At 41.2% G+C, this 26,459-nt stretch overlaps 1 protein-coding gene across 38 annotated transcripts in view; it reads left to right on the top strand.

Annotated features, from left to right (window-relative positions):
* Positions 1–26,459, top strand: part of NRXN3 (neurexin 3) — a 982,258-nt gene that overhangs the window by 297,135 nt on the left and 658,664 nt on the right. For all 38 annotated transcript variants that reach the window (XM_032113035.1, XM_032113016.1, XM_032113015.1 and 35 more), the window contains 2 exons: positions 11,254–11,692; positions 16,712–17,095. In XM_032113035.1, the coding sequence (XP_031968926.1) occupies positions 11,254–11,692; positions 16,712–17,095 (823 nt within the window). The remainder of the gene's footprint in view (positions 1–11,253; positions 11,693–16,711; positions 17,096–26,459) is intronic.

Below are 26,459 nucleotides of genomic sequence, written 5' to 3'. Positions count from 1 at the left end.
TGGTAGTGCCACTGGGAAGAGTATGAGTACTCTTCCCCAAGAAACTTGTAAAGGTGGTGGGGGCAGGGGAGAATTTGGTTAGTAAGAGTTTCTCTGGAGGCAAGATGAAACCATATGAACAGCTGAGGGGGGACTGTCCAATTTCAAGCCTTCCTTTATTGCTCTCAGACAGTGTTGCACTGTGCACTAAAGCTGTGGCTGGTGCAGCTGGGTGGCTTCTGGATGAACAGATGAACTAGGCTTTTTGGCATTACGGCAACTGGGGCTCAGTCCCAAGTAGAAGATAGGTATTGAATTTTTTTTTTTTAAGTTTTTCCCCCCTCTTTTTTTTATTAGTGCTGCAAGCTTAGAGATGAAGGTCACAGATAAGAGAATTTTTAGATACACATGAGAGAAAGATATAAAAGTGCTTATGGTTCTTTTTCTCACATCAGGTTGGGGGTTATAAGATGACAGTATTTTTCTCTTGATGCCTCTTGCAGGTAGGGAATTAACTACATTCCCTGCCCCCTACAGCAAATATTCAAGCAAGTAGTTAGCTCATCACATCCCTGTTTTCACACAACATAAGGCCCAGTGCAGATAAATGGTTGGGGAATCCTACCTTTGAAGGGTTTGAGCTATGTTCCATGCCATAGAATTTGAAGAGAGATGAGCAGAGAGATCCTGGAGAGATGTCAGTGTTGGCAAGTTATGGCACAGGGCAAAAAGAGAGGCATTAAAAAAGAAGTTTAGAATGCCATCGTATTTTGGGCTAGACATATGGAGACAGTCCTTCTCCTCCTCATCAGTCCATTTGGACCTGTGACGGATGGGTGTCAGCCATGGGATAATGTCATCCTGCCAATGGGAGTTCTTCAGCAGACCCAGAGTGTCTTTGGTCCCTCACAGGAGGAGAGCCTAGCTGAAGGCGTGCCTCTTCTTTGGGCGACACTGCAGATGGAGTGAGATGTCAGTGCCCCTGAGACCTTTGTGCTAAGGCTGAGGGAGGGAGACATGCTGGGATGCAGCACCCTCAGCTTCTAGAGCTACAACACAGACACCATGCTGCTGCAGTGGCACCACTTTTAGTCTGTACAATACTAAATCCACTAAATGCTTCCTCTGTTGCTGTAATCTCATTGTTACTTGAGCAGTGCTCACTTTTGAGCATGTGCTCTCCCATATGTAATGCTAAATATTTTCAAATTGATTTTTGCTGGGCAAGTGACAAAAACACAGAAGATGCTGCTGTGGTTGGCACAATTTGCTTAGCATTTGCTTTGCTTACATTGGAAACCTCAGCAGAGAGACTAATGCTTGCCTGGCATGTGGAGACTGAACTACCTTCTTGTACCTACCAGGGATATTCTAGTGAAGCAGCCCCAAGGCATAATGGCTAGGGAAGGTAGGTCCAAAGGAGTTTCCTCCAGCTGACATTTGTTTTCATTGCTACTGGTAAGATTAATTTTTTAAAATGTAAATCCATGAAATATGTAAAACTGAATTCACATGTAACATTCTGATATTTTCTGAATCAAATTATTTCATATTGATTATTGAGCTGACCCCAAATAATCTGGAGCCAGTTTAACACAAACTGTATTTTCCTGTCCAGTGCAGTTCATGTGTCCTGTAGGGCCCTTGTGTCTCTTCTCCCAGAGGGACCAGAGTATTTGGTTAAGCTGCTTTGTGGGAAAACCAGTCATATGTCTCTGATGATGTCAGGTGGGACACTGACATTGTGTCATGTGAAAGTATTTCCTGAGGGAAGGGAGACCAGAGGCAAATTGCAAGTAAATGCAATGCCTGAAAAATACTGGTTAACATAAACCAGTTAAATTAATGCAAAAGTTTTTCTGTTAAGTTTGATAAAACTAAACTTGCCCTTTTGGGTTGGTACAGATTGTAGTGAAGCATTTCATTGCTAATTCTCTGTGAAGCAAATGGAATTCTGTGTTAGAAAGAATGCTTCTGATGGAAGCATTCACCCAGCCATACTAAACAGATCTGTTTCCTGAGATAGGTCTTTTGTACTTGCACAACCTTAGGTGGATTTGAAATAGAATGATATCACTAAACAGAGTGTTATTTGCTAAGTCATTGTCTGATAGACTTTTCAGTGTAATAAGGTTCAAGCCTTAGATGATCAATGGGGCCATCCTAAAATAATTCCTCTCAGCCTTTCAGATGAAGTTCTTAAGACACTTGACAGTAATCATTTCCTCACTTAATCATCACTGAACCAAGCTCGACAGATTTAGCTTGTGCTTGCTAGACAAATCTGAGATTTCAGGATGCATTTGGGAGGGGCAGAGTATTCTGTAACTGGTGAATGTCTGTATAAGCTCACTACAGAACTGGATGTAATTGAAGTCAACTCCTGCATGCTGGTAATGAAGCTGCTGTGATAATGATTTTTTAGAAAAATTTTTTTAAAAGTAATTATTTATTTTTTATTTTAGCTCTCAAGCCTTCATTCACTAGGAAGGTAATTTTTAAATTTAAGCTCTTCAAAATTGTGAGGTGTCAATATTGTGTTAATATAAGGTTTATTCTTACTTTCTGTGCTTGAACACTAGGTAAGTCCTTAGATGCATAGTAATTTGTTCTTGCACATGTTCCTCTACCCTTCCCACACCCCCCAACACAGAATCATAGAAAATAAAACTAGAATGGACCATGAGAGGTTATCTACTCCTTTACACTTCCACTGTCCCAAAACAAAATCAATGACATCTAAGTGAGTCTTGACAATTTTTTAAAAAGCCTCCAGTGACCGTTGCTCTTCAGACAATCTCTTCCAGTGCTTCACTGTTCTTAAATTAAAAAAAACCCTTTTTCAGCTGTGATTTTTTGCCAATTATTTCTTGTTCTTTTCAGCGTGGGTACAAAGAAGAGGTTGTTGCTTTCTGCTTTGTAGCAGCCCTTTTCTATTTGAACACTTTATAGTGTCTCCTTTCCAACTTTTTTCTATTTTCTAGACCCCTGGTTATTTTCATTGCTCTTGTCAGGACTCTTTCCAGTAGTTCCACTCCTTTCTTGAAGTACAATTCTCCAAAATGGAGATGATCTCCAGCAGAGTACAGCACTATCTCTTTATATGTCTCCATACATTCCAGCATGCATCTTTCAACCCACCCAATGAATGATTTTCTCTGTGTAGCTAAGTGTTTATTTCTTCTATTTTGTTTTACCTCTGCACTAGGCTCAGTGTAAAACTTAGAATTTCCTTATTATTGTATATGGATGAATATTTTCAAAGTACAGACATATCTTCTCTATGTCCTTACATCCAGAAATACATCTAAGGTACAAATTGCTTTTCAGGGCTAACATGAGGTATATCTGTGTCTGTGGCATAGGTGAGGAACATCACAGCTGGCTGACTTGTCCCTGTCCTGCAGCTTTTTTCTTCTCAGTTACTAGGCCAAATGGAGGTTGAATAGAACATAAACAAGAGGAAAGTTCATTTTGTGCACCTGAATCTACAGTGAAATGCCTTAAACACTTTGCTATGACACAAAGGTGAACTATGTTACTGTCAAATACCAGACAGTTAGTTTTCTACATTTGTATTAACAATCAGCTAGTTGTTTTGGAAACAGAATGAGAAATCTAAATCTAATTTCTCAAGAGTATTTTTTAGCTTTAGCAGTAAAGACAAAGTATCTCCTTGTATTCACTTACAGATTTTGGCTAATGAGCACTTCTGCAAAACCAGTTCCACAGTCTCAAGGTGGCTGCTGTGATATGAGGAATATACTTTAGAAGATACTGAGTTTAGATGCTTTCTTACCATTGCTTAGAAAAATCTGTAGGAAAGTGATGTTTTAAGAAATATAGAAATGATAACATTTCCTGTGATCCCTTTCTTCACTTCTTGTAGAACTTGAAGTTTGTGTAGCAAGGAAGGAAGAGGACTTGGTGCTTCCATCGCAAAAGAGCATTCATCCTCAAATCATAGTTAATGCTGAAACCAATTCTACTTAATTTTACTGCTGCCTTTTTCTTAGATGAGGAAACTGCTTTAGTCTTTGAGGCTATAGAATCCTTCAGCAGCATTTCTCTTTCAACTATAAAAAGGTTTCTTCCCAATTTAGACAGTGTTATGAGTTTTCACAAATAAATATATATAATTTCTAATGTTCCCCTCATGTTTATCTCAGGATGCAGTTGTGGGGTCTGCAGTGACGTCACGATGGCCACATGCCTGTGCCTGGTTGTATGCAGACTCCACAGCTACTGCCGTGTCATTGATGGCCATGTGGCCGTTGTGATGTCCCTTTTGGAATTCAAAGGACAGTTGTGACCCCAGTGAAGCCCTGGGTCCTCTGTCTTCTCTATCTGTTAAGGAAACATTTTCACGAAACCAGTTAAAGAAATTCCACCCTGCCTTTTTCACTCCTGTTTTATTGGCACCTTGAATGCCTTTATATCTGACTTTAGGGAGTGCTTCTCTGTATCTTCCTGCAAGTCTTTTGAAACTAAATCAATCTCTTTTCTCTTCTGGAATTTTCTACAAAACTTGAAGTTATTCAGAAACCATAATTGATTTGTAAGGTGGAAAAAAATTTTGTAGGGAAGCTTGAAATACTTCTGCCTTATTGTTTAGGTGTTTTATTCACCATACTCCTATTTTTACCTTGGAGTGAAGGAAACTTTCCTATCTGACCATCCAGGAGCTAGCCACTCTGGCAGTCACACACGCAGCACCTAAGCTAGGTAGAGACCCCTTTGCAGCTACACGTACCATTCTCACGTGATCAGGCAAGGTTTCCTTACCAGCTCAACTCTGGGTTTCCTATAGCAGAATATCAAATCTCTGGATCCTTAAAACAGTTTAATCTTGGTTCAATAACTAAATAACAGCTTGAGTCTGGTGCCTCTGAGAAGGGGCCCTGAACAAAGGAATCCCTGGGCTTTTATGCCCCACAGTCTAAGTGCCCCAAAGTCTGGAGTCATTGGCTCCTGCTGTGTCTCTGAGTAGCTGATCACCTGGCTGGGCCACAGGTCCCCATGCTCTATGTTGTCCAAAGGGTTGGCAGTTCATGGCCTCTTTCCTTGGGCTCCTCCCACCCAGAGCTCAAGCTGCAGCTCACACTGCAGCTGCAAACCAAGCTACATGCACTGAATGGATTCTTCAACGCTGGGTGAACACATATTCTTTCTTAAACATAATTCAGATGAAATCTAGACTTACATTGCTCTACTCAACATTTCACAAATCATATTTGAGTCTTGATTGTTTGCTTTCAGTTACTTTTCAGCAATGTTCAGTGTATTGTTTTACACAATAGATAAATTAACTCTTTCAGTATGGGTAATGGTGATGGTGTTTATTACCTGAATACAGCTGTCATCCCAGTAAAACATCAAATATATTTAGACCAGGTATCTGCAGTCCATGTAGAGGTATTTAAATAAGTGTAGGAACTTTAGGTACCCATCACTGAAGTCTTGGATTGCTTCATACATAGTCTGCCCCAAGCACAAAGTAAAGTGCTGCTAATCTGGTGTGTTTGTTGCTTCATGCTTGTCAGGGCAGGCTAGAGAAACACAGGTCTAATAAACCAATGGATAAAGTGTAATTTTTTTTTGCTGTAGGAACTTTTTTTGGTTATGTGCAGGTGCCTTTAAAGAGGTCTTGGGCTCTAGCCTGAATATCTAGCATTTAGCCTTTGGGAGAATTGATATGGGCAGCTGGGGGAGGGGTGCAGCCTGTGACAGAGAAAAGCAATATCCCGGGTGCAATAGGTGAACAATTTGGCAGGCCTTCAGAGGTGCTCTTCCTAGCTAGCTAAATATATGCAGCCTTCAGGTTATTGCTTTTTTTCATGATGGTTCTAATTTGCCAGGCTATCGTTGGCCATTTCCCCTTTGGAGCATGCCTGTGTCCAGCCTGTACCAAAAATCATGTTTCCTGCTTAATAACACCAACTTGGAGAGGAATTTTTATATTGGCTACTGGCCAAACATAGCACATAATTTTTCTTTCCTTTTTGTTGCTCCCTTGCTATCTGCAACTTCACTTGATTGCAGAGAGATGCTTTTCATCATTGTGAAAAGCCATCTGATTAGAGCTGTCATTAACCCATGAGTGAAACTTATAAGAAGTTTAGCTGGAGAAATTCCTTGAATGCTTCAGAAATGCAAAGTTGCCATTTTAAAGAAACCTCAAAACTAGATTGCGGATTTGTTTTAGCTCTGCCTAAAACAAGCTCTTCTTTCTCAGCAGATTTATAGGAAACATGATTTAATGTATATATTTTTTTCCCTCAGAATGTTTTAGATGTCATGAAATTCTGTTGCTGATTATCAGGACCATGTGTATCTGGACTATCCCCTTCCTGACCATCCATTTATACTGGTCTAATTTATTAAACAAAGGCATTTTATGGTCAATATTCCTTCGTTAAAATGTATTTCGTAACAGTCCTCATGGAAAAGGAAAAACCAATTATTTTCTTTATTCTTGTCTCATTTTTGCAATATGAAGTGATTTTAAGATTGGAGGAATGAAAGTTACTTTTCAAAAGCTCTGTGGATACCTTTTGCTAATAATTTTCTCCCCCTTTCTCTTTTCCACCTTCCTTCCCAAAATAAAGGAGATGTGTATGTCTGTATCAGGAATCACGTCCTTGACTTCCTTAGACCTTCTCTGATACACGTATCAAACCTGGGATGAGCTCAAGCTTGTCTCTTTTTAAACAGGCAAGATTGGCATTGTTCAGAAAGCACCCGACATAAATGGACAGGTGTATGGGCACTGCTTTCATTCCTTTGCTTATTTCTCACTTGCTATGGAAGCCATGTGTGGCACTAGAAAACTCCTAGAGAGGAACAGAATTCTGAGACAGTCATGGTCTCATTTGAATTTAGAAGAGCGAGTTTCAGTAGGTATTTTGGCATATACTGAAGAGCCTTCAAGTTAGTTCAGAGGTTGCTCATAATATCAGGCCACAAGGTAGGAAGTGCTATGCAGATGGTAGATTCTACTGCCGGCAGAAAGCTTGCTCAGTGAAACATGAAAATGTTTCTTTGGCTTGCAGCAGGTGACTCTAGGAAATTATATTTCTTCTGTTTCTTGAAGCTTATATATTTGAACGATAGAATCAAGTTTTTTGTCCAAGACTTTTTGCTTGCCTTCTTTTTTCAGTTGAATGTTTTAAGGTAGGATCACAAACATGTAAAAATATGAAAAAAGCTTCACTGAAAGCACTGATGACAAGTCAGACCAGAACTGACAATAGCATCTTCTCCTTTACCAGGCAGTTTTAGCAGTTGGGAAGGATGTGCTTCATCTGTCCTGGAAACTGAACTGAAGCATCTGTTGATTTCATTAAAACACAAAGATTCATAGGTTATGAGGCCAGAAAGAGCCATTATGATAATCTAGGCTGATTTGCTGTATAGTTAATTCCTCTCTCACTATATCTTTTAGAGAAAACAGGTTACTATTTTAATTTAAAATTTGCCAGTAGCAGAGAACACACCATAACCTGTAGTAAATTATTTCAGTAGGAAATTACCCTCACGTAAAAATAAGTTATAATATTTTAAAATGTGAATTTCTCTAACTTCAGTCTCTAGCCCCCAGATCTCATTGTCCCTTTGTCACATGCATTGAAGAGCCCTCTATTGCCAAATTCCATTTTCTGCACAGGTACTTGTAGATTGCAATCGAATCACATTTTAACCTCTACCTATTAAACAGAATGAATTTGAATGTTCTCCACTATGGGACATGCATTCCAGTCATTTAATGATATTCCCTCTTCTCAATCTTGAACCTTTGGTTTAACAATTGAACTGCCATTATCAGAAACTGCCTTAGCATTTCTCCATTCCTGCCAAGGATTCACACTGGTTTTACACCCAACGATTATTTCTATACTTTTCTTTTATTGTTATGGTGAGAATTCCGGTGTACTTGATTATACATCAAGATGTTGATGTCCAAATATGTCTGTCAATAATACCTCAAGTCAACTATGGAAACGCTTGCACTTTTTCCATAAACATAGGTGCTTTTTAGATTTCTCAAGCTACATGTTTTGTCTTGGAGTTTTTTAGAAGAAAATAATTTAGAACAACATTTGAATAACAGAGATTCAGACTGGGGTGGATATGTTTCTTTGAAAAGATTGAATTCAGAACTCTTGTATCTATTCAACACCCTTTCTCCTCTCTTCCCGAGGTCTTACTTTGTGCTTGCTTTCTTGGTCTGTTCTTTTCAATCTTAGCCTCAGATTCTGAGGCTAACAATGACAAAGTCATTGCTAGTGACTTTCTTGATTACAAATAAATTTATGTAATTTTTTTCTAGTTCCTTTGAAAGCATTCTGTCTCAAGGATTCTCCAGCTGTGGTACTTGTGTGACTAATGAAACACAAAGCAGTCAGCATCAAACCTCAAGAAAACCCAGAGGCAAACCCTCTACATTTTCCCAGAAAAGATGGGACCTGTTACTCAAGTATCAAATGCATCAAGGAAGGAGATGTAACCTGTATGTGGCTCAGCTGTATGTGGCAGCTCCTTATGTGTATATGATATTCCCTCTACCAGCAACCTGCAGAGATTGCTGAAAACAGATCACTGAGTCATGGCTAGAATCAACCCAGCACCACCCATCAATCATATGTAGGGTAGTGTGCTACCTGTCTGCTCCCCTCATGTATGGAAAGACTGGGTCAAGATACAGTTTAGAGGAGTGCTGGCTTGAGCAATTGTTAGTGGTATCCTATAAGGGCAGCTCTCCTACCTTAGGATCATTAAAACCATAGCTCATTAAGGCCCGGTGTTCTCCTGCCCACCAAAGCAACTCCATACTGTGGTGAAACCAAAAATTCAACGTTGCACCAAAGTTGTAAGCCCTGGTGGGCCTGAAGAATGGTCAATCCATGCACCCAGTACAGTGTCTCCAATAGTGGAGGGTGCAAGTGCTGTCTAGGGATAACACATGAGCATGGCTGCTATCAGTGGCGCATTTCCTTACATTCCCACAGCACCCACTGCTGTTGGTTTTCATTTGCTGGAAGACACACTCCTTCCTTTTTCCTTTAGTATCAGTTTGTGGATTATTTGCTGTCCATTTTTATTTCTGGTTCCTTTTGCATCTATGTTGCACCCTGCTTCCATGACCTTCCCTGGCAGCAAGTTCCAGAAGTTCACTACCCTTTGTGTAAATAAGTACTTCTAAAAATCTGTTTTATTCTGATTTCATACAAGTTTCAGCAAGTGCCTCTAACTCTGTTATTGCTGGGTTTGGCAAAGAGCAGTTCTACATTAACCTTCTCCATCTTCTGTAAACGTCAATCATATTTTTCTCAGTCCTCTCCAAATATGAGCTTGGCCTTTTCATGCTATCCTCATAAAGCATCCTCTTCCATCCTTTTAGTTGCTCTATTTATTTCTTCTTTCTCCTTGAGAAGCAGAGACAGGACTTCATGCAGTGCTCAGAGCTAAAGTCTGACTGAGGTGCACCTCATTGTCTGGCAGGAGAGGAGGCTCTAATGCACCCCCTTGCTGTGTCAGTGGAAGGAGGTGTATGGTCTCTCTAATGAGAGCATTTGACATGATTAATCTGTAGAATAAAACTACTACAGTCCCATAAATTGAAAATGTATTTTATCCCTGTTGCAGATATTAATAGACTTGATGTTTCTGATGCCTGTGTGAGGGCAGAGCATATTATTAGGAATTGGAGCAAAAGAAGCTACTGTGGGTCAATACCGTCCTCTGCTGGGAGGAACTGGAGCTTTGTGCCATTTCACCAGATGGGATTTAACAGCTGGCTTCTCCTTTCTCTCTGTGTTTTGCCTTTGCAACAGGAAAATCTGATGCTGTGCTGACTGCACTAGTGAAATTCTCCTTTAATGCTTAGAGAAAGCTGGAAAATTTTTGCTAGCTATGAATGTACTGAATTGTGATTTCATTTATTTTTTCATCCTGAAATCACCTAATTTATAAGCATCATTCTTTCCCTTGTTTGCCTTTTAATATTTACCACATACACATTTCTCTGACTTTCCTGTCCTAATTGTACAAGTAGCAATGCATATCTCAATTCCCTTCTATTTTTGTAACAAATTGCTGACAACTCACGCTGATAGGATTTTGAAAGCAGAAATCAAATGTGTGTATGTATATGCTATATGACACAGACATAAAGTATTTTAGAATAATGACTCCTTAGAAGAAATCAGAGTCTTCAATAGTATCACTGAACAAGAATTCAATAAAAATTGTGCTAGTTGCAGAAGTGGTTTTGCTTGCTATGTGTTCCAGCTCTGCATTTAGCAGGCATGGAAGGTGACTGAGATGAAGTACGGTTTACAAGTATTTCAGTTTTGTGCCTTCTCTAGTTCCTGCCTCTGTGAGAACAGCACAGGCAGAGAAGAGTCTGCTTTCCAGAAATTAATTCTGTACCTGGGAGAAAGAGAAGAGTAGGAGGTCTGGGCTCCTGAGTATGCTCAGGAGTGCTTGCCTGCTTGACACTCTTCTCTTGGCTAATTTCAATACATGTAGCAACAACAGAGCCCACAGTTCTGGTCCTTAACCAAGAAAAGTGAGAGTTCAGGAACTGAAAATGTACAGGTTTTTATTTGTTAGCACAGAAATTTCTGGTTTCTTGAAGCAAGGATAAGCTATAGAGATATCTCCACGGCAAGTTTGTGTCAATAGTGATCTAGGATTTCTTGGCCAGAGAAATTTTAAGTCTTTGTTATTTTTTTCTTTAGGAGCCACAGGGTAATCACTAGCAGTTCACAGCAACTTGCTGAAATTCTTTTGCATCTCTCTCCTAGTAGCTAAGTAGGCTTATAGGAATAATAGAGAAATGACAGTGGTGGTACCAAGTTCCCTGCTGTGGCTAGTAGAGATGGACATGGAGGTTACACTTCGTTATGTATTTTGTATGGGATTTATGCAAATATAACAGCACGATACCAGACACACACTGGATTTTATGTACAGAAGCTTTTACAGCCGAGTGGGCCTGTGGTAGAGTTAATTGTTCTCACTGCCCTTCAGTTAAATATTCTCTTCTGACTGCTTATCTGATCTACAGCCATTGCAAAGTACCCATTGCTGTCATTTCTATACACTCTCCTGGTTCAACTCACCCCCTCTGTCATGATGTCAGACTCGCGCTGTCTCCTTTCTTCTTCCCACTGCCTTTTGGGAAAAGTTTATCTCCCATGGCTGAAAGTAATTGGGGTATTTGTATTGTATGCAGGATTGATGTATGATACTTTTCCTTGTGTCTGGCAGGTTGTTTATAAGAATAACGACATTCGTCTGGAGCTGTCTCGCTTGGCACGGATTGGTGATACTAAGATGAAGATCTATGGGGAAGTGAAATTCATATGTGAAAATGTGGCTACACTGGATCCCATCAGCTTTGAGACGCCTGAGGCCTATATTAGCCTGCCTAAATGGAATACCAAAAGGATGGGCTCCATCTCATTTGATTTCCGAACCACTGAACCCAATGGACTGATCCTTTTCACCCATGGCAAGCCTCAGGAGAGGAAAGATACCAGAAGCCAGAAAAATACAAAGGTAGATTTCTTTGCAGTTGAGCTTCTAGATGGAAACCTCTACTTGCTGCTGGACATGGGCTCTGGGACCATTAAAGTCAAGGCCACCCAGAAGAAAGCCAATGATGGAGAGTGGTATCATGTGGATATTCAACGAGATGGAAGATCAGGTGGAGTTATAACTTTTTCTTAAATAAATTCATATTTCAGATTCAGACCTAGGGCTATGTATTAATTCTCAGAACATTCAAAACCTGTTAGGTATCAGTCACCTCCTTTAGAAAGCTTAGTGTTACTCCAGTTATGTTTATCCAGCAAAGCAAAGATGTGAATGGCAAAGTTTTCATTAAATGTTTAGTGTGAACATTGGATAGCACATCACAGTCTATTAATGTTTTATTCACAATCCTCAGATATTCTGGACCTATCTTTGCAATTGCATGCATAGTTACAGTGATAACTTCTTTGTAGGCCATGGTAAGGTTTAAGGTCCTTAGGACCATTGTTCTCAGTTTGAGAAATTCTTACTGATCTACTTTGGGTTTCTGCATTTGGGATGTTGTAGTGAGAAAAATAAGAGTAACGGGCACAACCAATAACAAAATTATTACAACAAATCAACATTTTCATCCTGTTCTGTTTCCTTTAGTATTCTGTAGTTTTGATTAGGTTTCTTTACTCTCTTGGATGACAGATTGTAGTCTTAAAATCTGAGTCAGCGTTCAGTGGATGTTTCTTTTCTTTCTTTGCAGTTTCTCATTTTTGAATATGGGTTTTAGTTTATTTCTAAAAATACAACTACCATGCAATTGCCAAGAGATACTTTTATTGTTTCCAGTGCTGAATATCAAGCTAACCTACTCATGATGTACTCTGAAATTGTGGGGGAAAACCAAAATGCTCAAATACTGTAACTTCATCTAGAGAATAGCAATTGTACTTCAATTTTATCTGAACCATTGGGATCTCAAGGCCTTCACTTCAAAAGGAATTTTGCTTGCATTTGCAAGTAGATTTGAGATTTGTCTGGTGATCTCCAGATGATAGTTTTAGGTCCCTACTTTTATGTTTCCAGTTGCTGAATACCATCAATATAGAGAAAGCAGTGCTAGAATTTGCTTCCCCTGAGTTTTTAGAAGAGCTGACTTTGAGATACCATGCAAAGCCTAACTGTTTGAATAGGTCTTTGCCTGAAGCTAGTTTTTCCTTTGATGATGTGAGTAGTTTCTTTGTATTTGGCATGGTGCTCTGCTTGGACTTAATATGTGTGGTTATATTGCTATCTCCTAAAGACATCGATAGGAGCATTTTACAAAGGAAGCCATAAATAAATAAATGGAGCTTTGATTTCTTTCAAATTGCTAAAATTTAATTAACTTCCCGCGATAAACTCAATTAGTTGTGTTTCGTACTGACTTCAGTTTTGCTTGCTCACTTGGGTGCTGTCTCATCCCTGAAGAAGCAGCTTAGAAGAGACAGAAATGACACTAGGCTCTATGCAAAGAATGTTTGCAAAACCCTACTAGGAGGGACACACGTTCATTTGGACACGTTCACAGGAGGGTGTGGCAGACGGCATTGCTACCTGATGGATGACACTGTAGGACTGACTTGTTTGTCGCTTGGCAGGGAGGTTTGTGGTGTTCTGGACACTGATTAGAGGTAACAGATTTTGAATTGAAACAGTTTTCTCAACAAGAAAGAACGTGTTCGTGTGATGTCTTGTCTTTTTTTTTTTTTTTATTTAAGTGTATTCTCTGCTTACAATGAATACTTGGTTAATGATCCTAATGACTGATGTCTTGTGTCCTGAGAAAACCAGGATATTGGCATTGATTTCTTCCCATCGTACCTTTAGCAAGCATCAGTCACTCTTATCCAGTGACACTTTAGATAGGTGTGAGAAAGGAATTCAAGATCTCTTCTTGTTTAGTCCGTGGCTTTTCTTCCATGTGTGGACTGGAGAATGGTTACACCTTGAAGATTTTTTCCCCCCCAATATGGATGACTATAATTTAGAAACTGAAATAATTAATTTACTTAATGGAGGCTAAAGACAGCTATTTGAGTTTAATGAGCTAGTGACCTCCAAGTTCTGATTCTTCTTACTAAAGCAGCAAGGCCTATATTAGGTGTCATCTCTCCCCTTCTTTTTTCCCGTTTTTCTAACAGTCCGAAACTTCAGATTCTGCTGATCTTAGTAAAATAGCTTAAAAATCCAAATATTCACTGTTGCAGTGCACTAAGGCAGGGAAGCTTGGCAGTCATGCTCAGATAACCTGTGGCATCTCTAGTCCCCTTAGGCCTTGTGTATGCTTTGGTCTGTGTTGGCCACCAGAGCAACAAAACCTGTTTCTGTCCTTCTACTCTGACAGAAGCTGGCAGCATGGACATGGACACCTAACGTCCTGTAACCTTTCTGTCCTTGGGGAAAGCTCCCACCAAGTGTTCACAAAACCTGTCACAGTTTCTAGCCAGGTAACAGTGAGCATGTTACATAGGACAATGTTTTCATCTGGTCATCAGCTACAAAACATGCATGACTTCCCACCTGATCAGACACTGAAAGTCTTATTGAAAGGTTTGGTTTACAGTTGTATCAGTGCACTGTTTGGTGTGCCAGTTCTGCCCTCAGTGGCTGGGGTGTTTTGGTCTGTTTGTTCTTTAGTCCAGCACAAAGTACCTAAGGCACTGCAGAGGAGATGCTTAGATGCTTCTGATTTCTCAAGATGGGCTTGGATCTACTCTAAGCAGAGTGGCAAACATGGGATTTGGAGGGAAAAAATTAAAAAAAAGGATGTCAGCTTATGTGAGTGCTCCTTTCTAGGATCAATACAGAATTTCTCCATCTCAGCAGCTTGGTCTTAAAAGTGCTGTTCATCCAAACTAGTGCCATCTCCTTACAGGAATTATTGCAGGGTACAAAACACTCAGAATGTTTAGGTTGCTGTCTAGCCTATTTCTGTTCATCATCTCACTGTCTTTCCCCAGGTTTTACTAAACATGGTATCCAATATTTCTTGTCTTTTGGGGGGGTTCTTTACCTTTGTGGCATTTGCACATGTTTGTTCTCTCCGCAGTAGCAGCTGTCTAGAGCTCAGCCCTCCAGTGTTTTGGTTCTAAGCTTTAGAGTAGTATGTACTCTACAGGCTGCTTTTGAGAAGTAGCAGTGGAGATGCTGGAAGGGGAGCTGCGTTCCCGTGGTTCTGTGACATGCTGCCTGTGTGACAGTATGTGTATTGTCACATCTTCTCTTTCCCTATTTTATGTGGTGCTCCAGCTTGTTTATACAAAATGATTCATCAAATAACTGTGGTTCTCTTTGAGCCTCTAATTTGTAATGCCTCTGTTGCTTCTGACACTCTGCTGCCTCTGACATTATTCCTTAATTATTACTGAACATCACACACATGGAATACCTTGTGTCTGTATCATATATGCAGTTCTCTAAGAACACAGAAGAAGACACCTCTTACAACTGAAGAAAAAGTGTGTGTACATGACTGTACTTTCTCACAGAGACAATAGCTAGAGTTAACCCTATCAGCTCTCCTTCCTTATTGTAGGGGTATCTGATAAAAATGCAATGATGTGGACTTAATCTTAAAGCTTGGATAGTGCCTCTGAAGACAGACTGTTTTAATGACAAGGCAATTGGATGTGATGATGCTAGGGAGATTGAATTGCTGATTTTTAGATGAGTGTGTAGTGGGCAGATGTCCCCGTCACAGAAACTGCTGAATGTTCTTCAGAAGAGTACAGTGCTCTGGAATGTGAGAGATGTGCATTATGTTCCCTGTTTTTCTTTGGATGCACTGTCTGACCGTAAACAAGTCACTTTGCTTTTCTGTACCTGTTTTACATATCCTGATTATATTTCTGTATTATATGTTCTGATTATTTTATGTGCTGGGACAATTTCTTGAAATATATGTGAATGGCCTCAGTGCAGTATGCCCATATTTTATTTGGAGCATATGGAAGCTACCACAGTTTTAATAATAACTGTTCTTGAGAGATAAGTTTGTCTCTCTCTCCCTCAATTTTCCTGAATAAAATGGAAATTAGAAAACTTTCTGTGTAAAACTGTACAATATTTTACTTTGGGACAAACTTCTGAAGATTTCTAGTTCAATCTAGGCTTTCTTCAGGGTCGTGTGCAGTTGTGCTTTGAATGCCTTCAGTCCGGTAGACCCCTCTGAGGTTTCTGTTCCCGTGTCTGGCCACTCTTGTGGTGAAAAATGTCCTTTTCTATGGAGTTGGAGATTCCCTTATGTTGTGGCTTAGGAATGGTACTCTCCAATTCAGTGGTCCCATTGAGACACTCCAAATCACATTGCTCACTTGCTTCCCCTGGCCATGTCCCTCCCAGCTACTGCAGAGAATTAACTCTGTTCTAGCTGGAACCAGGACACCTTACTCTGCAGCTTGTGTCTCTTGCCCCTACAAGTTCACAGTGCCAATTCATGTTCAAGTTGTCTGCCATGTCTCCAGGTCCTTTTCTGCAGAGTTGCTCCTTAGCCAGCTGGTTGCTAGCCTGTACTTATGTGTGAGGCTTTTCTGACCCAAGTGTAGGACTTTGTATTTATTAGTTTTAATTTGCATCAAACATTGCTATCAGTCCTTTGCTCCACCTTGTAAAGGTTTCTCTAAATGGTAACCCAGTGCTTCCTCCAATGCATCAACCATTCTCTCCATGTCACCTACAAACATGTCTATGTTGGTCCCTCATCCAGGTCCAGGTCTGGAGGTACTGATGAAGTGTTTTCTGAAAGAGCTATATAGTGGGAATTAAAATGCTTTTGCTTTTCTTTTTACTCTCTAGTCCTTATGCCATCAAACTCCTGTGTGTTCTCAGTAAGTTTTTGCTTTGCTGGATGAATACCATTGTAATAATGCTCAAATTTTACATGTTATGATTTAGCCATTGAATTGCTATGCTTCTGACTTTATAATGCAATTTGGGATACAGACACATGATGATCAATCACTGCATGGAAGTACTTAGGACCTGTGGTTCAGGAGGAGAGGGATCTGTGTGAGAGACACTGTTAGAATTCCATTTGGATAGGGAAGAATCTTCACTCTCCTGTGCTGAACCTTAAACCTCACTCAGTTATTGGAAAAAAAATGATCTAAACCGAGTCTGTAGTTGAAAGTGTTGATGTCTCCTTGTCTTCCTCATTTAGGTACTATATCAGTGAACAGCCGACGCACCCCATTCACTGCTAGTGGGGAGAGTGAGATCCTGGATCTGGAAGGTGACATGTACCTTGGTGGGCTGCCAGAGAACCGGGCAGGACTCATCCTTCCCACAGAGCTCTGGACAGCAATGCTGAACTATGGCTATGTCGGCTGTATCCGAGACTTGTTCATTGATGGGCGAAGCAAGAACATCCGGCAGCTGGCAGAGGCACAGAACGCCGCAGGAGTCAAGTCCTCCTGCTCCCGCCTCAGCACCAAGCAGTGCGACAGCTACCCGTGTAAGAACAATGCGGTCTGCAAGGACGGCTGGAACCGCTTCATTTGTGACTGCACCGGCACCGGCTACTGGGGTAGAACGTGTGAGCGAGGTAAGTTGTGTTCTCTGACTTCAGTTACACGAAGCTGAAAGTGTGCATGAGAACGAGAACAAAATCCAGTGTTCCCATAAGATTCTCACCTGTCCTTGTTGGTCTTCCCAATGCTAAGTTCCAGCCCCCACACCAGGAGAACTTTCTTCTCTGATTGTTTCCTTCCAGTCTTTTCCACCCTCATTTCATGAGCTTACTTGGCCACTTCACTCCCTAAGCCCTCTGAAGATCTTCTCTTTGGGTTTCAGAGTTTCTTTGACTAAGTATGGTTTGTCTCCTGAGGCAGAAAATGCAGTTGCATGTGAGAAGTCTCAAACAAATTGCTGGAAACTGTACCAAGTGTGAGCTTTAGTTATGGAGATTTTTCTTGCATGGGACGGACAATGAATCCCAGTTCTATCTAGGCTTCCTTTTTTTTTGTGTAGTAGAATTTCCTTGATGACTGTTTATGAGTAAAGCCAGCTAAAGGGACAGTGTTAAAAGCAGCATGTCTCCAAGTTCACCTCTGATAAGGCAAATCTGTAGGAGATTAGTGGGAGATTCTTTGCATCTTAATTGTACTCATCCAGAATTGTGATTTAAACACATATGATTGGAGATATGAAGCCCAAGTGATGCTGGTGTAGGCAGGCAAATTTTCTATGTGTTATAGATCACATGGAAAGGAATTTACTAATGGAAGATATTTGAACTATATAAGGAACATAGGTGGTTCCTATTAATTGTTGTTATCCTTATTGTGCTGGTGCCACCATCAGAATGAGGTAGGTGAGTGGTTTTACAGAAAAAGATAGGGCTAAGATCAGTTACAAAATCCCCCACCTCCCTAAAGGATGTTTTCTTATATTTAAACCAGTGTTTCTGTTAATATTTGGCCATTAGCACTGCATTTGGGCTAAACTGCATTCCCAGTACACCCAAGAATTAACTGTAAACCATTAACAGAGTCTTAGGGCTTTCAGTCCCTTCTTTATATCACCTCACTTGGCACCATGGTTATAGCATGTGTCTTAGAATTGGAAATTCAGATATTTTTGATCTTCTGCTATAGATATTTGAGCAGCTCCTTTCCCATTTAGTGTCCCCTTTATGTATTTTTTACTATTGATCATAGTAACATGCCACTTATGAGGAAGAACATGAAATTTAGGTACAATGCATAAAATATTAGGTAGAATTGAGATTTATAATTCATTCACTCTGAAGAGGATTTTCCTCTTTGAAGAAAGTTTTTGTTAATGACCAAAATTCTTCCTATATGGATGGGATTTAGTTTTACAGCACAAGATCTGTGATTGTTCATAAAACTGCTCACAGCCAGTAATTCATTGCCTGCTGCCCTAAGCAGCAATAGTAGTTAATTGCCAGTGGGCCTTAAAACAACTGAAGCATCAACACTGCCATCCGTGCTGGGGGAACATGGGTGAAAATGTAAGATTCATGGGCATCAGCTGTGCCAATGTCAGCTCAGCGTTCTCTCTTTTGACTACAAGGGATTTGAAAATTCTGGAAAACATCAGGTAGAGGTTTTCTCAGCCATACCCTTGGGAATTGTTTTGGCCAGTTGTTGTGTGATTAGGTTTTATACAAACATGATAAAAGGAAGCGCTACCATAAATGCATTGTTCCCCCACAAAATTGCATGTGTGTTTGCCCTTGGTCTTTATTATTAGGAGTGACCAGCTCTGTGATTCAGGGCTTTTTGGAGTCTGTCTCATGTCCATCTCCTGGACCTGGCTCTCAGAAGAGACTCCAAAGCTAACAGTGACATAAAGAACAGGGTTCATGTCATGTACCTTTATATATCTGTGGTGTTAGCTTTTGCTACTTTTACTGTCAGTGAAAAGAAATCAGTAGATTAAAGGCATGTAAGCATTTTAATTTGGGAGAAATGAATATCAAGTCTGGCCTGAGATTCATAACTTGGCTGTGCTCTGATGGGCATCAGTCTGAATTAGGAAGATATATTTATGAATTAATGTCTAGCATGGGAACTTGAGGTCATAAATATATTTTAGAATCAGAGTGTATTTAAGGTTAACAAAACTGTGATGAAACAGTTCAGGACAGCATGAAAGATGTATGCAAATATCCTAATCCTGAGAAACTAATTTTGTCTGTAATTAGAAACCACAGACCCATTGCTGATTTAGTCCCAGTGTCAGGCAAAACATGGCTATAATGCCTGACATTCCTTGGCAATGTGAGAAGCAGCTTATAGGGAATAAATATTTGAGACTGGATACCTGAAAAAAGTTGTACAAATTGAAGTGCATTTGACTCCAGTACATTTATGTGGTCTTACATAGCAGCCTCATACTGCTCTGATAAGTGTCAGAGAACTGCATTAGTGCCCACTGATTTTGCCTCCATGAGCAAAAGCATTGCAGGCTACCAGTGATACTCTTCATTCTCCTGGTCTGGCACCCAACGATTATTTCAAGTCCTGATTGCATCTGGTCTGTGATCCTAATATTGTTGGAAGGAGAAAGGTTGAGATGGAGACTGGGAAGGGAATCAAAGTGAGAGATGCGGCCATGCCACAGTGGCACTGCTGTGTAATGACTGATGAGCTGCGACAGGACCCGGGGGCAGCCAGGCTGGTGCATAAGGAGAGGAACAAAGAAGGAGCAGGCTAGATCTTCTAATATGGGACAGCTACTGACCCACTTTTCCAGTCTGCCACCTCTCACTTTATTCTGTTCTTACACTTCTCTCCTCCTAAAAGAGGAGTGTAACTCCTGCAACCCAAGATGTATGATAAAGGGTTAAGAGGCAGGGTAGCCTAGCATAAAGAATCTCCTGTGCTTGGTGACTATCAAGAAAATCACTCTTTTTCACAAAGCAAAGCACATACTTAACATCTAGTTAGAGAACTAAAAATAGGGAGGACGTACGTACAGCTCTAGGAAGAGAAGCAGATGATTAATTTGTTGTTGATGATAAAGTCTGTCTCACACCTTCCAGGTATAGTATTTTTACATTTATAATGCTGTATTTCTCATAAATTTTATACTTTTCCATATGAAGGACATAATATATTTAAAAGTGACTAAAAAGGAAATTGTTTTTGTCAGTTAGAAAAGAAGTTTGGATTCCTTTTATTCATGGTGAAATAATACAAATACACAGTATTCAGTATGTCACTTCTATCTAAAGCCTGTGGGAGTTTGTCTTGTCAGTGAAGTAATATCTCTGTGTATTCAGCCAGTTACACTGGATGCAATGTAGACTTTGGTCACAGTGTTCTGCTCAGACAGGACTTCTGTGCAGATAGAGAAACCTTGCTGGAACTGGAGTTTGACAGGGCACAGAACAGAGAACTGCTGCCAAGGCCTCAAATTCATTCTTAAAATTCCAGTATCTAATAATTATTTCAGTATTGGCAGTGATGTAAGCAGACAAAGGTGTTAGCAGTCTGAAAGTGTCATAGTTTCTAGTAGTAATATAGTTTCTCCTTGGCTCATTGAAATTTCATAGAAGAGATGGGGTGAGACAGGGAAAAGACCATATTGTGCTTTTGTGGGCCATAAGTGCTCAGTGCCAGGCTGTGAGGCTAAGCAAAGGCAGCAGCAAATGCTGGCAATTAGCTTGAAACAGTCCCCATTTCACACCTTCCACCAGAGAGTGTGATGACCAGGTAACACACTGTTATTTATTTTCTTAAATCCTTGCTTCTCATCCTCTGTCATCTTTCCATAATGGTTCTCTACTAAGTAGTCGAACTCAGTGTTAGAGGTAGGAGCTGGTATCTGGTTTGTGGAGGATGATGTTCTACTTTGCTGTGATTACAAAGTACCTCCTCAGAACCCTGAAAAGGACCCCAAAGCCCTGGCCTTTTCTGAAAAGGACCCCAAAGCCCTGGCCTTAACTAAGCAGGGGGAGGGGAATGTGTGTTGTATTCAAATTAGCTACTTTCTGTAGCTGCAGTGAAAATGCCTTGGGCTCAAAAAGATGCGTGAGGTCTGTTTGGTGGATCTTGAAAACTCTATGCACCCTTTCCTTCTATTGAAGAGCACTGTGAGAGCAACTGGAGAGGACAAGAGCCTAGGAAGGACACAAAACAAAAGACAACTGAAAATCAGATAATTTTAGGCCAACGAGAATCAAATGTTGTTGATCACTCACTTTTTAGTATTTGCTCCTACTTAAATGATTTGACTGCAGTTTGCTTGGATTTTTTTTAAGAGGTATATAGTATTGAAAAAGGCAGGTTGGTATGGGACTCCTGATTATTTAGAACTGAAATAAAAGACATTGAGATTTAGATTTTAAACCTCAAAAGTTAATTGCTCAGAGATGGACACAGCCTGAGTCCTTTCTAAGTAAAGGGGAAAAAAGAAAAAGGCTTGTTCCAGCCATTTTCTTTGCTGTGCTGCATCTGGTGTTTATTGCAGAAAGACAGAAATATCCCATTCTGGTTCTTGTCCCAAGGGCTGGAACCATGGTCATTCCTGTTTGAGTGTGCTCACAGATGGACAGCTAACACCCTGAGCCAGCCAGGCTTTTTCTGTATTTTGTGGTACACTGTGAGCAGTAACACATCTGCTGTTAACAATGATGATGTTGGTCATAGGGCTGCACACTTTATTATCTGCCAAGTACCTTTGCAGCACTGTTCACTGTTGCAGTGGGGATACTGCAACATGCATATACCAAACCAGGAGTCCCGTGGAAAGGAAATATATATGGACAGACAGATTCTTGCTAGATGTTTCAGAGATGTTTATTTCTCCAGCCACATGGCCGGAGCTCTGCCGAGGAACTGTTCCAGTCACGGGCCCAAGGGTCCTTCTGCCCGCGCAGGGAACACAAACCAACCCATGGGAACGAGGCTGAGCAGGGACAGGGAAACCCCGTGTCTGTGCCCTCAGGGCCCCTCTCCCAGGGCTACACGGCAGGGGGAGGGACCCCAACACCTCACCCGTTTTATTTTAATAAAAGGAGAATGAAAACAACTGGATAAACATAACAAGAACAGTTTCAAAACAAAACAAGCCACCCTCCTGAGTCTTTAAATGTCCAAACAGATTCTGTGGAACATCTTAGGGCTGACAGAAGGGAGACAGGACTCTCTGAGCATGCTTTGTGGGAAACTGAGGCAGGAGAGGGTTTAACTTCTTCCCTCCCCCTTTTCATCCCCCACTCGGCATTGGAAAGGGATTTTTGGGGAAACAATTGGCAAAAGCATGGTTTTGTGAGGGAAACCATGGATGAAAAAACGGATTGGGAATACACTGGGGGTAATAGGACATAGGGTAAAAGGGAAAGGTGGGATTAGGAAAGGGAGACTGTAGGGGGGTTTTACAATAGAGATACTGTCTAACATGACTACGATTTTTTGCATATATACTGCCTTTTACAGGAACACCATCGGGCCCAGTGACCTGCGATGCTTGTAACCCTTTTCTCCCTAGTACAATTTTGAAGTGCACCACCTCTCCATCTCCCAAGCTTGGGATGCATTTTTCAGGATTATTCTTTTTAATAGCAGTTCTATGCACGAATATGTCTTGCTGGTTGTCACACCTTGTTATAAAACCATAATTTTGCTTAACATTATACCATTTTACTATCCCTAAGATCTTAGTTTCTATGATCTTTTCCTTTTTCCGAGTGGCTGCTGTTTTCTGTCTCGCTGCGTCTTTGCTCTCTCCTTTGGTCGCTCCCGTGTTGGAATTGTTGGAGCTGCTGGTGCCTGCGCGCTCTTCCCGGGGTCGCGTTCGGGGCTGCGCGGGCCGGGCCGGGCCGCGCCGCTCAGTTCTCCGTGCGTCGCCTCCTCTGGTCGCAGCTTCGCTGCCGCTGCCGGGCGCTGTACCCACGTCTCGGCCGGGCCCCCGAGCGACGACTCCCCCGCGCTCCGCTCCAGCGCGCGTTTCGGCTGGGCGCGGCTCCGCTCCACCGCCGCTGCCGCCAGCTGCCGCCCGCGCGCCGCCCCTCTCGGTCGGGCGTTCCCAGGGCTCGCTCCACCACGCGCTGCGCGCGGCCGGGTGGGCACCGCCGGGTCCCGCCGCTCCCGCCGCTCCTCGCTCCGCCACCGACACTGCGGCTCGCGTGGCTCCGCCCGCGCGCGGGAACTGCCTCGCTGCTGCTCGCAGAGCGCTCGGTGCACGTGGCCTGGGCCGCACGGTCCCTGCGCCAGGCTTCCCTTCGCCAGGACACAGCTGACATTGCTCAACAGTCTCGGTAATTAAATAATATTCACGAAAATATTCTTCCATCGGCATATATTTTGACTCCAGTATTAACTGTGTCCAAACGGTTTTCCAAAAGCCCATGGTAAGAATTAAATCCCAAGAAACATAGAAAAAGTTCTTAAACAACCATGCCAGGAAGTGTTTCAGTTCTTTTTGAGCTTGAATCAAGCTAAAATTTACAAATCGTTGTTCAAGAATCATTTTAAGTTTAAGATAAATGTCCATATGCGTCCCTGAGAGCCAAGAGTCTTCCCACCGTTCCTCCATAGTTTAGATATGGAATAGCAAAGCAAAACCAAGAAGAGGAATCCAAAGTTTCCAGGGTTTACTCACACAAATCAGTCGCTTAGGGATCGGGGATCGTTCTGCTCACAATTCTCCACCATTATGTTGCAGTGGGGATCCTGCAACACGCATATACCAAACCAGGAGTCCCGTGGAAAGGAAATATATATGGACAGACAGATTCTTGCTAGATGTTTCAGAGAGGTTTATTTCTCCAGCCGCATGGCCGGAGCTCTGCCCAGGAACTGTTCCAGTCACGGGCCCAAGGGTCCTTCTGCCCGCGCAGGGAACACAAACCAACCAATGGGAACGAGGCTGAGCAGGGGCAGGGAAACCCCGTGTCTGTGCCCTCAGGACCCCTCTCCCAGGGCTACATGGCAGAGGAGGGACCCCAACAGTTCACTAAGAACAGTTTAATGACAATACACCTCTTCCCATTATGTATGCAATAAAGAGAGATATTGTAAAATTACTGGTAATAAATGCTACAAAACCATTTACTACACAGGATAAGTGCTGCATACTTTGCTGTCTCAAGCACAGGTAGCAGCGTAGATTTCTTTTTAATTTTAGTGAAGATGGTTGATGATAATCACATCTTTGAAGGTTTGTTTAAAGCAACTGAAAAGTGTTGATGCTTTTTGGACTGTCCAGACCTTCTGAGTATGCAGTGAAATGCTAGATAACTGCTGAGAATAGATTTTCTTATAGGAGTGATGGTTCCCAGGAGTGATGGACACATTAGGAGAAAAGTCTTTGCTGCAATGTTTTGAATTCTTTTAATCCTGCTAGGTCTTGAACAGTCAAAGACTTAAAAAAGTCAAAACATCAGAATAATTCTTATGATTTCATGATCTAAAGTAAGATGTTAGAAAATAGGTCTGTTCTAGACCTCATCTATTCACTGACTTACTAGTACCAGACCGCTTCCTATTGTACAATTTCCCAAACTGTCTCCAAACTGCAGAAAAAAATATTCCATCTGAATTTAGCAAAACATTTCATACAATCCCTTCACACCCATTTCGATTTGTGTCTCACTAATTTTATGGTAAAATCTCCATTAAACATGATCTGAAGAATGTTAACTTTGCTAAGGGCATTTGTGTGAGAAGTTAATTTTCTCACTTGCCATCAATCCATTCGTAACACTTGTGGCTGATCCCTTTATGGCTGGCCCAGGCAGCTACTACTGTGGAAGATGCTGTTCACAGTTCTTCTCAAGAAACACAGGTCTGGGCTTTATGTGATTAGCTCCCTTGTATCTCTTCTTGAAGACTGACTGTCAGAGCAGAAGGCTACTGTTTGTTGCATAAGTGCTGGATTATTGTACTTATTAGACTTTTATGTATCCTCCATCTCATAATTATTTCCTTACCTTCTATGGAGTAACTTCTGTTCTAACACTCACAATTCCCAAGATGCTCATTAGATGATGTGCTACCTCCAGTAAGGACAGTGAAGCCAAGGTGGGCTTGTAAGGGAAGTGAAACAATATTAAGGAACAATTTAAAAGTCTTTCACTTTTGCGGATTTATGTTGTGATCCTTACTGCTTATTATAATTTTTTTGTCCACAGATATATATATATATTCAGTCAAAAGCCACTCTGAATATTTGTGTTTTCCAGGACAAGTAACTGCATTTGTTGCACTGTAATGCCATTGTGATATCCTCAGTACAGAAGAGCATGCAGTTAATTCTGCAGTCGGGGTGATTACATCTGCTTGGGAAAAAAATACATCATGGTTTTTATGCTGTTGAACTTTAACTTCGAAGAGTCTCATTGATGTGACAATCTCCAACAGCATCTGCCGAGCAGCTGGAAAATCTGAGACTGTAGAAAAACCAACTGATTGTCTCTCCTATATCGTATAATGTTATGGGCATGATTTTTTTTATCCGTGTGTTCCTCCAGTTTCTTCATCCTGATTCCATCATCATATGCTTTTGATATTTAAGGCCACTCCTGACTTCCTGGCTGCGTGTGAATTTGTTGGTACTCCAGGTGCTCTTATCTCATCTGAATATGTTAGTTGATGGCACAGAAGAAGATAATAATTTCTGCTATTTTTCTCTAAACTTCTGTATTTCTGGCTGTTTATTGCTGAGTGTAGCTTTCATAAGATCCCCCCAGTTCAAGAAATGTGGTTACCCAAAAGAGTATGATTTTGTGTGCTGTCAACTCCTGCAAGGAACACTAGAACAACAAAAAATATGTTGATGGGTAGGTAAGACCATTTGATTAATGCTTTTAGAACCTGATACTTTTATTAGTATAGGCCTCTTCTACAGGACCAATATGATAGTGATGTTTTTTGTTTATCTCCTGGTTTATAAATGACCGTTCAGAACAATGGTTTCTCCTTAATGTAAGCCACAAAATACACCCCATCTGTAAGTCACGGCACAAAATGTTGTTCAGATAACTCTCAGATTGAAGGACAGCTTGTCATTGCAGGTCAGTTTTGCCTGAATATCGCAGTGTTGTGGTTTGACCCCAGCCAGCAACCAAGCCCCAAGCAGCCACTCACTCACTCCTCCACCAGCGGCATCAGGGAGACAATCAGAAGGCTAAAAGTGAGATAACTCGTGGCTTGAGATAAAGACAGTTTAATAGGAGAAGCAAAAGCCACACATACAAGCAAAGCAAAACAAGGAATTCATTCACCACTTCCCATGGCAGGCAGTGTTCAGCCATCTCCAGGAGAGCAAGCTGATGACACTGGGTTCAAGAATTGCTTCTGACTAAGTAGTATTTTTGAGTCTCTTATAGCTCAGTGGTTGATCTCAGTCCCTGTGGCTTCATACCCCACTTCCTTTCCATACCCTCCAATCAGAGCAGTTTGTGTTTCTGCTGAAACTGCCAATTGTCCTTACAA

This window comes from Corvus moneduloides, chromosome 6 (genome assembly GCF_009650955.1).
Source record: "Corvus moneduloides isolate bCorMon1 chromosome 6, bCorMon1.pri, whole genome shotgun sequence".
NCBI lineage: Eukaryota > Metazoa > Chordata > Aves > Passeriformes > Corvidae > Corvus > Corvus moneduloides.
The sequence above is the reverse complement of the archived record's forward strand: the minus strand, read 5'-3'. Positions and strand labels throughout refer to the sequence as shown.